The sequence below is a fragment of the Cupressus sempervirens genome, chromosome 3 (genome assembly GCF_028749045.1).
Source record: "Cupressus sempervirens isolate cs-2001-9-10 chromosome 3, ASM2874904v1, whole genome shotgun sequence".
NCBI lineage: Eukaryota > Viridiplantae > Streptophyta > Pinopsida > Cupressales > Cupressaceae > Cupressus > Cupressus sempervirens.
This window is the reverse complement of record NC_143120.1, coordinates 260,628,149-260,639,089: the sequence shown is the minus strand read 5'-3', so window position 1 is coordinate 260,639,089 and position 10,941 is coordinate 260,628,149. Positions and strand designations below refer to the sequence as shown.

The 10,941-nt window shown below is 33.9% G+C and overlaps 1 protein-coding gene across 4 annotated transcripts in view; it reads right to left on the bottom strand.

Annotated features, from left to right (window-relative positions):
- Nucleotides 1-9,881: 9,881 nt before the first annotated feature.
- Nucleotides 9,882-10,941, bottom strand: part of EMB2752 (embryo defective 2752) — a 103,082-nt gene continuing 102,022 nt past the window's right edge. For 2 of the 4 annotated variants that reach the window (XM_089819360.1, XM_089819361.1), the window contains one exon: nt 9,882-10,272. In XM_089819360.1, coding sequence (XP_089675486.1) covers nt 10,168-10,272 — 105 coding nt within the window. In that variant the 3' untranslated portion in view covers nt 9,882-10,167. Of the gene's footprint in view, nt 10,276-10,941 lie in introns of all 4 variants that reach the window. The other 2 variants (XM_089819357.1, XM_089819358.1) reach the window with 1 other exon arrangement.

Here is a 10,941-nt window from a genome sequence, read left to right as displayed (position 1 = left end):
TTTCTAGGTTCTTTTCCTCAACCTCATTCTCATTAGTTGTTTGCTTCAAAGCATCATCCTTTTTATCAAAACATCTTCCATTGCTTCACCATGTTCCTCTCTTCTTAGGAACCTTTCCCTCTCAAAGATGCCAATGCTCGCTAACACCTTCCAAGTTGTCTTGTGCTCCTCCAATGGTGTTAATACCATCTTCTCTCCATTATTTGTGAAAGTGTAGGTGTTCTTTCTGCCATCATGTAGGGATCTCTTCTAAACCTGCCAAGTTCTTCCTAAAATTATATGACAACCACTCAAAGGTACAATGTCACACAGTACAACATCAGTATATGATCTAATGGTGAAGGGAACATAAGCTTGCTCCTTCACATCAACACAATATCCAACATCTAATCCTTGTGCTTTGTAAGGCCTAACATGTGCTATTCTTGGTAGATTCAATTTGTTAACCATCTCAAATGAAACAAGATTTGTAAATGAACCACTTGAAACAATAACCTTTTAAAATTTCACAGATCCAATCTCTAATCTCTAAACTTTTAAAATTTAATAAAATTCATATTTTGACTTGTTTATTATTTGACAGGTTGTTCCTGGAATCATGATTGTAACTTAGTTTCATCACAATGATCCTTATGAACTTACATGTACATTCACTAACAAGTAACTCTAGATGAAACTTTAAGTTTATTTATCACATTTCAACATTCTCACCAAAATCTGAACTACATTATCTCATGATTGTTGCAGAGTACCACTGCTCACATGTGAAATATGCATCTAGATTACTGAACCCTTCTTAAAATTAGTTTCATTGAATTAATATATGTTATGTTGGGTGTATAATTTGAGCATGAGAATAATGTCATATCTATCTACGTGTTTTGCCTAACAAACTTCTGAAATATAATTTCTATAAGTTTTTAAAATTAGAGTAGATGAATTATTCTATAGGAAAAGGTGTTGCATTTAAGCATTTATTGATAGGTTTGGACATTAACAATTTTCTATTTCTAGTAGATTATAATGATGATAGTATGATAAAAATATCGTTAGTATTCTAATTTAAAAAAATCCAAAATAATATAGTTATTTGTTTTCACTCCAGGATTTTCTAAGACAACTAATTATTTTATCTAACTGCCTTTCAGCTTGCATTAACAACTGCAAGATTATTATTTTATCGTAACTCTAATTTCTTACGATACCATCCTTATCTATTTGGAAATATTGTAGGTAACAATCGCTTCCTTGGCTTTGGTTTTTAATGAATATGCTCTAAAGAGCCAATTTGAGACAAGCATCTACCTTCAGGTGAGTAATTTGTAGTGATCTACTGATATGAATTTTGCTCACTTTCTTTTATTGCAGGTCAATTATTCAACTATTTTTTTGGGATCAACATTTGAACTTCCATTTTCAGAGGTTAGAAAGTTAGGCTTAGAAACTCAAGTTATGCTGAACCATGCCTGGATATCAATGTCTGGTTCAAATAATAGTAAATCTACACAGGAATCTCAATCTAAGAGAAGCTCTAAGGTATTCTTTTGATCAATAAATAAGTTTTGTTCTTGAATTGTGTTCATCGTTGAGGTTGTACTGAGATTTGAAACGATGTATTGTTTTAAGTTCTTTCTATCAAGCTTTTGAGTTTTCTCTCGAATTCATGCCTTTTTGGATTTTGTATTTTTTGGACTTTGGTAATGGTAGTTTTTATAACCTTGTGAGTAAAGGAAAAAATAATTGGTTCTAGTTTTTAGGATTGTAACAAGTCCAAGCAGGTCTGCATTCCTCATTAATAGACTAATAGTTTATGTTAAATCTATTTATGCTAAAAACAAAAGGTTTCTAGGCACATCAATGTTACCTACACTACATAGTATACTGATTGTTCCTACTTCAAAATATTTTATTATAATCTTTGAAGAAATTTAACAAGCTTAGATTATTTTTGTCAGTGAAGAAACACAACCCACTGAAATTCTTTCCACCAAAGCTTAAGACATTGATAGCTTGATCCAATTTATCTTTATTGCAAGATGGTAGTCCATCAGCACGATCATCATTTTTTTTTGGCCTGGTAGGAATAATATAGTTTATCAATATTTCTATATGTTTATATTCCTGATTTATTGTCAATTGTTGCTGATATCATTCATAGGGCATATAGGGCATATTGTAGGGTTCTTTGGAGCCATACCTAAAACAATATTATGATAGCTTTATTTCTTTTTAGTCTTCTTGCTTCATTCATGTCAGTGATTCTCACAAATAGGTTATTCATGAGTTGCTCACGGTACAAGGTTCTGAAATTTAAAAATTTTAATCATTTCATTGATTATATTGTTATATGTGGAATTTGTGTATATTTTTTCTGTATGACAGGCAACTGGCTTCATGGAAGAGCGAAATTGAGAAAAAAAAATTAATACTTACATATGTGCATATAGTTGGTTTTGTGTCATTTGTTGCTGGTTGCTGATACTAGTTTAAGAGCATAGGATGGTTTAATGTAACCTTGATCTTATATTTAATATGGCTCATTAGATCTACTTCCTATTTCCTTTTTATTTTCTCTATCCCTTGATTTTAACATTGTGTCAACAGAAATTAATGGATTAATCTGAGTTGTGGTTTTGATGTCATTTTCAATTTATCAATTCTCTTTTAGGTCATATGTATAAATTATTAATGTTATATTTGTGTAGGTATTGTTGTATGGTGGACAAGTGACCTCATGGAAGAGTGAAAATGGAGAAGAGTTACTTTTCATGAGCAGTAAGGTGACTGTGACATCACTAATGAGTTCATTATTTATTCCTTAGTTACTAATTAAGAAACTTGTAACTTTATAAAACTTGACAAACCCAAATTTGACTTGGACTCAACTCAACAAAATTTCCAAACATAAAAAAAGCACATTTAACAACATTTATAAAACTGATATCAAAGAGCAAATAAGTGGTTTGTCATTCATTCACAAACAATAAAGAAGCTCAATACAATCATGGTGTTATATGATAAAAAATTGCAATTACAATTAATATTTTACAAATTTCTTCTATGAGTAGAACTTCTTAGTGGCTGTGTGGGTGCTCTTGAAGTTGATGATATTGATTCAACTTGAGAAAAATTATCTCTTTAATAGGCATATTGTAGGCAGCTGCATCCATTCACATACCTTCTGCCTTCTTATGTGGTTATACCTTCTACCCATTCTGCTACTTCTTTATTAATTTTAGTTTTACCTTCCTTAAAAAAGAGTGTCTCTTAGGCTCGTCCATATCATTGACAGTTGAATTTAAATATGAAATTATGTCATGAAGGTCAATAAGAGGTAGATGCTAAATGTATTGCACAAGAACAAGGTTATTTAAGTACTATTGAGTCAATATTTTGCACTTCTTGGTGTGGAGGGCTTCAAATGTGCTCAAATTCCACTCACAACTAGAACTGCTACAGGGTTGGCAAACTTGGAAGATTGTGCACCACAATCTTCTCACTACAAATCTACAAAGACAAAATTTAGAGATTGAAAAGCGAGAAAATAAATTGAAAGTTTTAGTAAATGATTGATTTATTTATTTATTTGTACAAAGTTGTTACTTTTCTAATGTATAAAGGTGAAGATAACAGCCTTATGTCTGTGTCCTTGTAAACTTCTTCAAAATTTTGTCCTTAAGGTCATTGTGAGGGACCATCCTCTATATTCATGTGTTGGGGCCATCCACGATGTTAATAAGTATCATTAGAATTTCTGCAGAGCAATTTGCAAAACCAAGTAATCACTGTTACAGATACATCATAATGTAAAAGTGATATGTACCATACTGGTCTGAAGTTATTCATTGTATCTGATATCTGCCTTATTGAAATGTGATATGATTGATTCTATTTGGTTTGTAAAGACGTTGGATATTTATTTGATCTCTGTCTGATATAATATCTTTGTAATGGTGATGACCCAATGATGGGTGATCTGTACTGTTGCAATTTCTGATGCAACTCTTGTTACTTATGTGATATATATGTCACTATTCCTGATCTTAATCATTGTACTCATGGGATCTGGCTTTCTAATGTCCAGTGGATTACTACCACTTATGTCTGTATAGAATATAAAGTAATCTTCTGTCTGAATAATGTCCTTGGACTAGTTATTGATGCCTTTTTAATATCATTTGAAGAATTGCAACTCTTCATTGCATCTTTTAGTATTTGGCTCCTCTATCATTATTGCACCCTTTTGGATAACTAATCTGTGATTAGTATTTGTGATCAGCATGATATAATTTAAAGAGAAAACACTTACATTTTAGTATCAAGCTTGTTTTATGAATGAATGGAGAAAAACTAGCGACATATCCATTTCAGCTTTGTGTTTTCTACTGTTAGTATTTGATTATTAGAACATAACTATACATCCTTGTGAATTGGAGTTTCAGCAAAGATTTAATATTATTTGGATTTCTTCCTTATTGTAGCAAAGGTTATGGAGGCCCTGAACATTCCAAGAGGTGTCCGGCGTGTGCGTTTTTGAACACTTAGTACTGACAGGTATTTTAAGTTTTAATAATATGGATCTGTATAATTCTAGTTTTAATACAATCTTATTGCAGGTTGATAGATTTTCTTAACAAGTTTTCAAAGTGTTTTCTATAAAGTCATTGTTCACTCCAGTTCGATCATCCTGACTTTTAGCTGCAGGCGCCTTGCCTTTGGTCAAGCATAAAGCTTTCCTTAGGCCCATGTAATATGGTGGGTAATTTGTTGGGTTTCTCCTTACCAATGAAAACTTTGATGTGACCCTTACTGTATGCTTTTGCCATGCATAACATGAATAAAAAACTAGCAATACTACATTGATGTGCAATGGGTACACTGAAGAGGTAGAAAATCAAATAGAAAAAATACATTGTTCTATGTTTTGCATGTATTTATGTAATACATGCTTACTAGGCACCATTACGAATATCTTCCTTATTTGTCCAATGAGAAAGGACTCTAATTGGAAAATTTAGGTGCATATCTCATGATTTCTGTCTTCCTCTTGCTACCTCTCCCTATCTCCATCTCTGCTTTAGTTCTCTCTACTTATTTTATAACCTATTTATCCCTCTATCCCTATCACCCTCTTTCTATATCTCCCTATATCTTTCTCTCTCATTCACCATCTATATATCTCTTTATCGCCCCTTCTCCTTATTCCTCCATATCTCTTTATCTGTTCCTCTCTATCTTTCCCACTTTATGTCCCTGAACATCTCAGCTTTTAGAGAAGCAAAAAGCTTCTGCTAGTCAAGATCAAGTGAAGCAAAAGGCACTGCAGATTGAGAGCATGTGGGCACGAGTAGAAGAAATGGAGAAGGTTGCTAGGGGTACCAGTGGTGTCCTCAAGGAAATGCAGCAGAAGCTTGAAGATATGGAACAAGAAACATCAAGACAAAGACAACGTGCAACAGAAAATGAGCAGGAGCTCTGCAAAGTTAGGCATCATTTTGAGGTTCTAAGGTCTAGTATTGATAATTTAGTTGGTGCACGAGAGTCTCTCTTGTCCTCTGAGAAGTGAATCCAAGAAATGGAGAAAATTTTGGAAGGGTAAGCCTGCTCATCATCTGTTATATATGTTTTATTTGGGCCAACTATCATGCTTTTTGAAGCTGACTTTTGACTGATCTAAATTTACTAGGTATAGGTTTTCATTGAATGTTCTCATTTTTAAAGAAATCTTAATGTTTTCTTATTGTATTTCGTTCACCGTCATCATTTTATCAAATGTCAAATAAGCTATATCTTCATAGGGTAGACATCATGCAATACAGATGAGAATGTGTAGTAGGAATTTAGAATTTAATGATATGTACAGGCCATCAACCAATTCTAAATACCATGTTATTGCTTTCTATTTTAATATAAAATGGTATGTTCAAAAGAAATAGAATTATAGTGAGGAGCACTACTCTTGATTGATTTAAAGCAGTGTCTACAATGAATATGGTCCATATAGTTTTTTAGTCACGAAAGTTAGCCACATTTTTAAGATATCAAAATATGTAAATATAGGTCATGGAAGATATTAATTTATTAAAAGAACACTAAGCATTCATTTTTACATGTGAAACAACATTTATTTTCTCTAGATTTTCATTACCTAGATTTATCAAAAGTTCCAGGTCAAAAAAATTCATGGAGGGGAAATAGACTTTGCTGATTATTTATTTATGAAATTCAAGCATGATTGAGTGAATGTTGTAAGTCTATCCATCAACACCAGAATATGAGATATTGATCTTCTACAGAATGAGATGCATGATGTAGAATTACATTTTTATACATTTGCTAAACAATTATTTACTCAGACGCTAGGTTAATTTCATTTCTCAGGTTGAACTAACATATTTTTGTTTTTATAATTTCAGTTTTATGCGTGTACTTATTAAAATTAGTAAAAGGCTATTGAAATATCCCAGAAATCGCACCTTTTTTTGAGAATTACAATCTTATATTATTTGTCCATTCTTTTTTCATTATGCCAAGCCGGCTCAATTCTGTATTACAACATTACATTTGTTATATGCCCAGCTAAATTTTTGAAGCAGTTGAATTTCATCTCTTTAGCCATTTTGTTTCTTAAATGATTAATCTGGATTGCTCTATATCCTAACATATTACATATGATAAGAGGAAGCTTTGTGAAAGCTTTATATACTAATAGAAGTCAAGTCACAGAGTTTGTTGTATATTCTAGTTCAACATTGGAAACAATTTTTGTGACTGGTAACAATATTCACTTTCTTTTCACCAATCAGAATCATCCACAAATAGAATGACGCACTACATGATAAACAAAATAAAAAGATGTTAGAAAATGATTGATTATGGTGTTCTTGTTCATGATGGCGGGAGCACACATTCTGCTCATTATTTCTGCTTTTTTGAGTCACTTAAACCTTTCAAAATTATTTTTATGCTGGGAACTCTAGGTTATAGTCTTAGAAAAGTATTTTATTCATTAACAATTGCTTCAATCTGGCTTGTAGGTGAAGTGCACACAATGTTCTTATTGCTCAAATAAATTTGATCCTTTCTTAGATTTGAGCCTAGAGATCATTCGAGCAGATTCCTTGTTGAAAGCATTATCCCATTACACGGCAGTGGAGCAGTTAGATGGGAGTGTGAAAAGAGATCAATGTGAACGATGCAAAGTAAAAGTGAAGGCTCTAGAACAACTCATAATTGATAAAGCACCACATGTTCTTGCAATTCATCTCAAGCGCTTCAGTGTAGTTGGATCTGGAGGAAAAATTGACAAAAAAGTAGACTTTGGTTGTACGTTGGATCTCAAACCATTTGTTAGCAGTTCACATGTAAGTAGCCCTTACAATATTATTTGCCAGTGGATCACATTTTCAATGGAATATAATAATATAGTTTTTGTAATATCTATTGGTTTCTTAATAAATATTGCACATTTGAATGATATTCTAGTTTCTCTGTCTATTGATCAATCACAGGAGGGCAATTTTAAGAACACTCTTTATGGTGTTCTTGTTCATGATGGCTGGAGCACACATTCTGGTCATTATTTCTGCTTTATTTGTTCATCCACAGGCATCTGGCATGCTTTAGATGATAATCGGGTATACATTTGCTACAGTTGTGAAGACATGTTTAATTTTGTGGAGCAAGCTCATTATAATTTGTGTATAACAGGATACACAAAAGAACTACAATTTTATGTAGAACCTTTTCTTTATATGGTAACACTAATTATACTGAAGTTGCTTAGACTGATTGAAGTTATTCTTATGACATTTTGTACTCTAGATTTATTCAGTCAGTGAGAAAAGTGTGCTTTCCCAGAAAGCTTACATGCTATTCTATATACGAGATAAGAAAACTAGCATTCAAACAGCAGGTGGGTCTGAATCTCAGTATAATGGCTCTAAACTAAAGAAGAGGGTGTCATTGAACATTGGACATCCAAAGGAAAACCACTTATAAGATTCATATGCCCCCCAGGTGATAGAAAAGATGCATTCTTTCCAAATGATAGCAATCTCTTTTAGTGTTGCAGTTGTAAACAAGATATCCCAACAGGTAGAAAATTTGTCAAATGTCAATTTCATTTCAGAAGGTCTAGAAAAGAACACAAGTTCTGGCCAGTCATGTAGTAAATCCAGATCATCAGCAGATCATGATGCTACATTACAGATGGTGCCTCCAAGAACCAATGGTATTCAAACAAATGTCTTCTAGTCAAGTCATACCATAAGTAATGGATGCACATCAAATGGGTCTAGTAATAATGTTAAGAAGTAGGAATCTGAAATAAAGGGAACTGATTCTGTGGGTAATTTTAATATTATGGTTGTTAGACATTCTCGGAACTGTGATGTGAGCAATGATAATGAGAACTATATTGGTAGAAATTCTGAAGCTTATTCAAAAATTAATGCTAACAGATCATGAGAATGTCAAACATTCTACAAATGGTTTGACAGGTATTATTACTCGGCATCATGCTTGCAACGGGGTCGTTGTGGCGGCGACGGCAGTTGGCGTCGCCGCCACAACGGCCTCGCCAAAGTGCTAGCCGCGGATGTCGCAATTGCGACGTCCGCACAATCATTGCAACGAAATGTGCGTCGCACACATAGCGACGCTGTTGCAATTCTTGAACTAACGTCGCAATTGCGACGCCATTGAAAGAATTGCGACGGCCGACGGCATCGATGCCACAGCTACCGCGCCGCCGGTGCCGTCGCGTCCCCGTCGCAATTTGCCATGGACGTCGCAATTGCGACATCCACGGAAGTACTGGGAAGGCTACCGCCACAGCGACCCCGTGGCCAGATGCCGACACGACCCCGTCGCAATGTGTGAGGAGGACGTCGGAATTGCGACGGGGACCGCATGCATTGCGACGGGAGTCGTGCCGGATTAGAATGGTGAAATTGCGACAAAGGGGCGTCGAAATTGCGGCGGCAAAGGATAGACGTCGTAATTTGCGACTAAAAAATGACGACGTCTATTACCATCGCAATGGCGACACATTGCTATTGTAAATGCGACACTTAGCTGTCACAAATCGATGCCGAATGTATTAGTGTGCCTATAAATATTGCCTTGCACCACTAACCACAAAACACATGTACACGGAGAGTCTAGTAGTACAATGGGTTGTAGAGCCAAAAGAGCTATCACATATTGGTGAGAATCTCAATCAGGATGTTATGGCTTTAGATGCAAGGCTAATTGGTGTTCATTTGGTGGATCTTGACCACGAGGAGTCCACTAGTTTCGTTGATGAGGGGTTTCTCTTGAGGGACGATTAGCAGCCTCCTTCATTTCATTTGACTTATTGTACTTCTTTAGATATCATGTTTCTTGTTGTAATCATCTTTATGATATTTTTTATATAATAGAAATATCCCACTCGCCAATTCAACAATTTCATTTGTCAAAATTGAAATTTTATTTAGTGTTCTACCAATGTTTATTGAGTATTTAGTTTTTGCAATTTTGCTATTTTACTTACCCTTTTCATAACTTGTATTTCCAATACTAAATGTGAAAAAAAACTAAGTAAAATATAACTTTGAAAAGTGACGAGTTCAAATCACAAGATAAACGTCATTAGGTTGTTGGCACAATTTCCAAACAAATATTAATTGCATTTTGCCGAATTAAAACATAAGTCTTTGGGACTAACAAAACTTAAGCAAGGCCTCGGATAGCATCCATTGTAAGGTTGAATGCTAATCCATTTTTAATCACATTAACAAGGCACATGTAGAAAGCGTAAAAAATGGAAACTTAAAATTGACTTGAATGTTAACTTTCTTCTAGTAGATTTTAGATCATACAAGAATATACATGAATAATACAAACACCGAATCATTATAAAACTTAAGTCAAAAGTGTTTAAAGGCCATATTCAAAGAATAGGCTACACCATTGCACCATCCAAGATGTTCCTGGTTACGAAGTACAAGATTTTATACTTGTAGTTTTGAAAACAAGATACACTACAAAAGAGTCATCTAGAAATACTTGTTGCTTCACAACTCAAAAGAAGATCGATTTAATATTAGTTTACCTATTTCATTTTTAAATAAGTTGGAAGTGCACTCAGAAGTAGAGAAATTTTATATGAACATTTTTTTTTCAAGGTTCTTTAAAATCCTCTCTTTGAACCCTCCACGGGCCCCAATAAAATGATGGCTTCATCATTGGAACAGCCTCCCCTGGATGCTCCTCCCAATATTTTTCCTGCTAATTAAAAAATAAAGAATGAATAGCAACAAATTATTAACATTCTAACTTGCAGAACGAATCAAACTAAGCTGAAAACCCTAAGTTGCACTTAGATTCTTACAATGTAAAGCTACCAATTGTGTCAATTAAGGTTATAATGCATGTGCCTTGTGGCTACTTTGGTATATTGCCACTATATAGTAGGCAAAACACATCTCATTTAAGGTAACGGTGATGTTCTAAAGTGAAACAAAAAATTAATACAATGTTGCTCTTCAGAGAACAGGACTTATGGAAGAAAGTATACAGAACATTTAAAATTATTTTGATACAGTTCAACAGAGCATAGCCGTTTTAATCTACAGTTGTTTTTCCATAATCTACTGTATGATAGCTACTCCAATTTACAATTTATCTATATAATTCTTTGAAGCTAAGGTGTTTCAATTTATAAATTTTCTGGTACAACCAATGTAGCATTGGAGGATACTTTAGAGGTCCTCTTGTCATTCTTTGCATTGAGGGTTTCTTCAGTGAGTTCCCAAAGTTTCTAAAGCACCGAAATACCAGAGTTGCAACTATCATATGTAACCAGAACCAGCTATAATTTATTTATCAATTTGTCCGACAGATATCCAACTCAGCATCAAATATTTGACTTATAATGAGGAGCTCTATTCCACA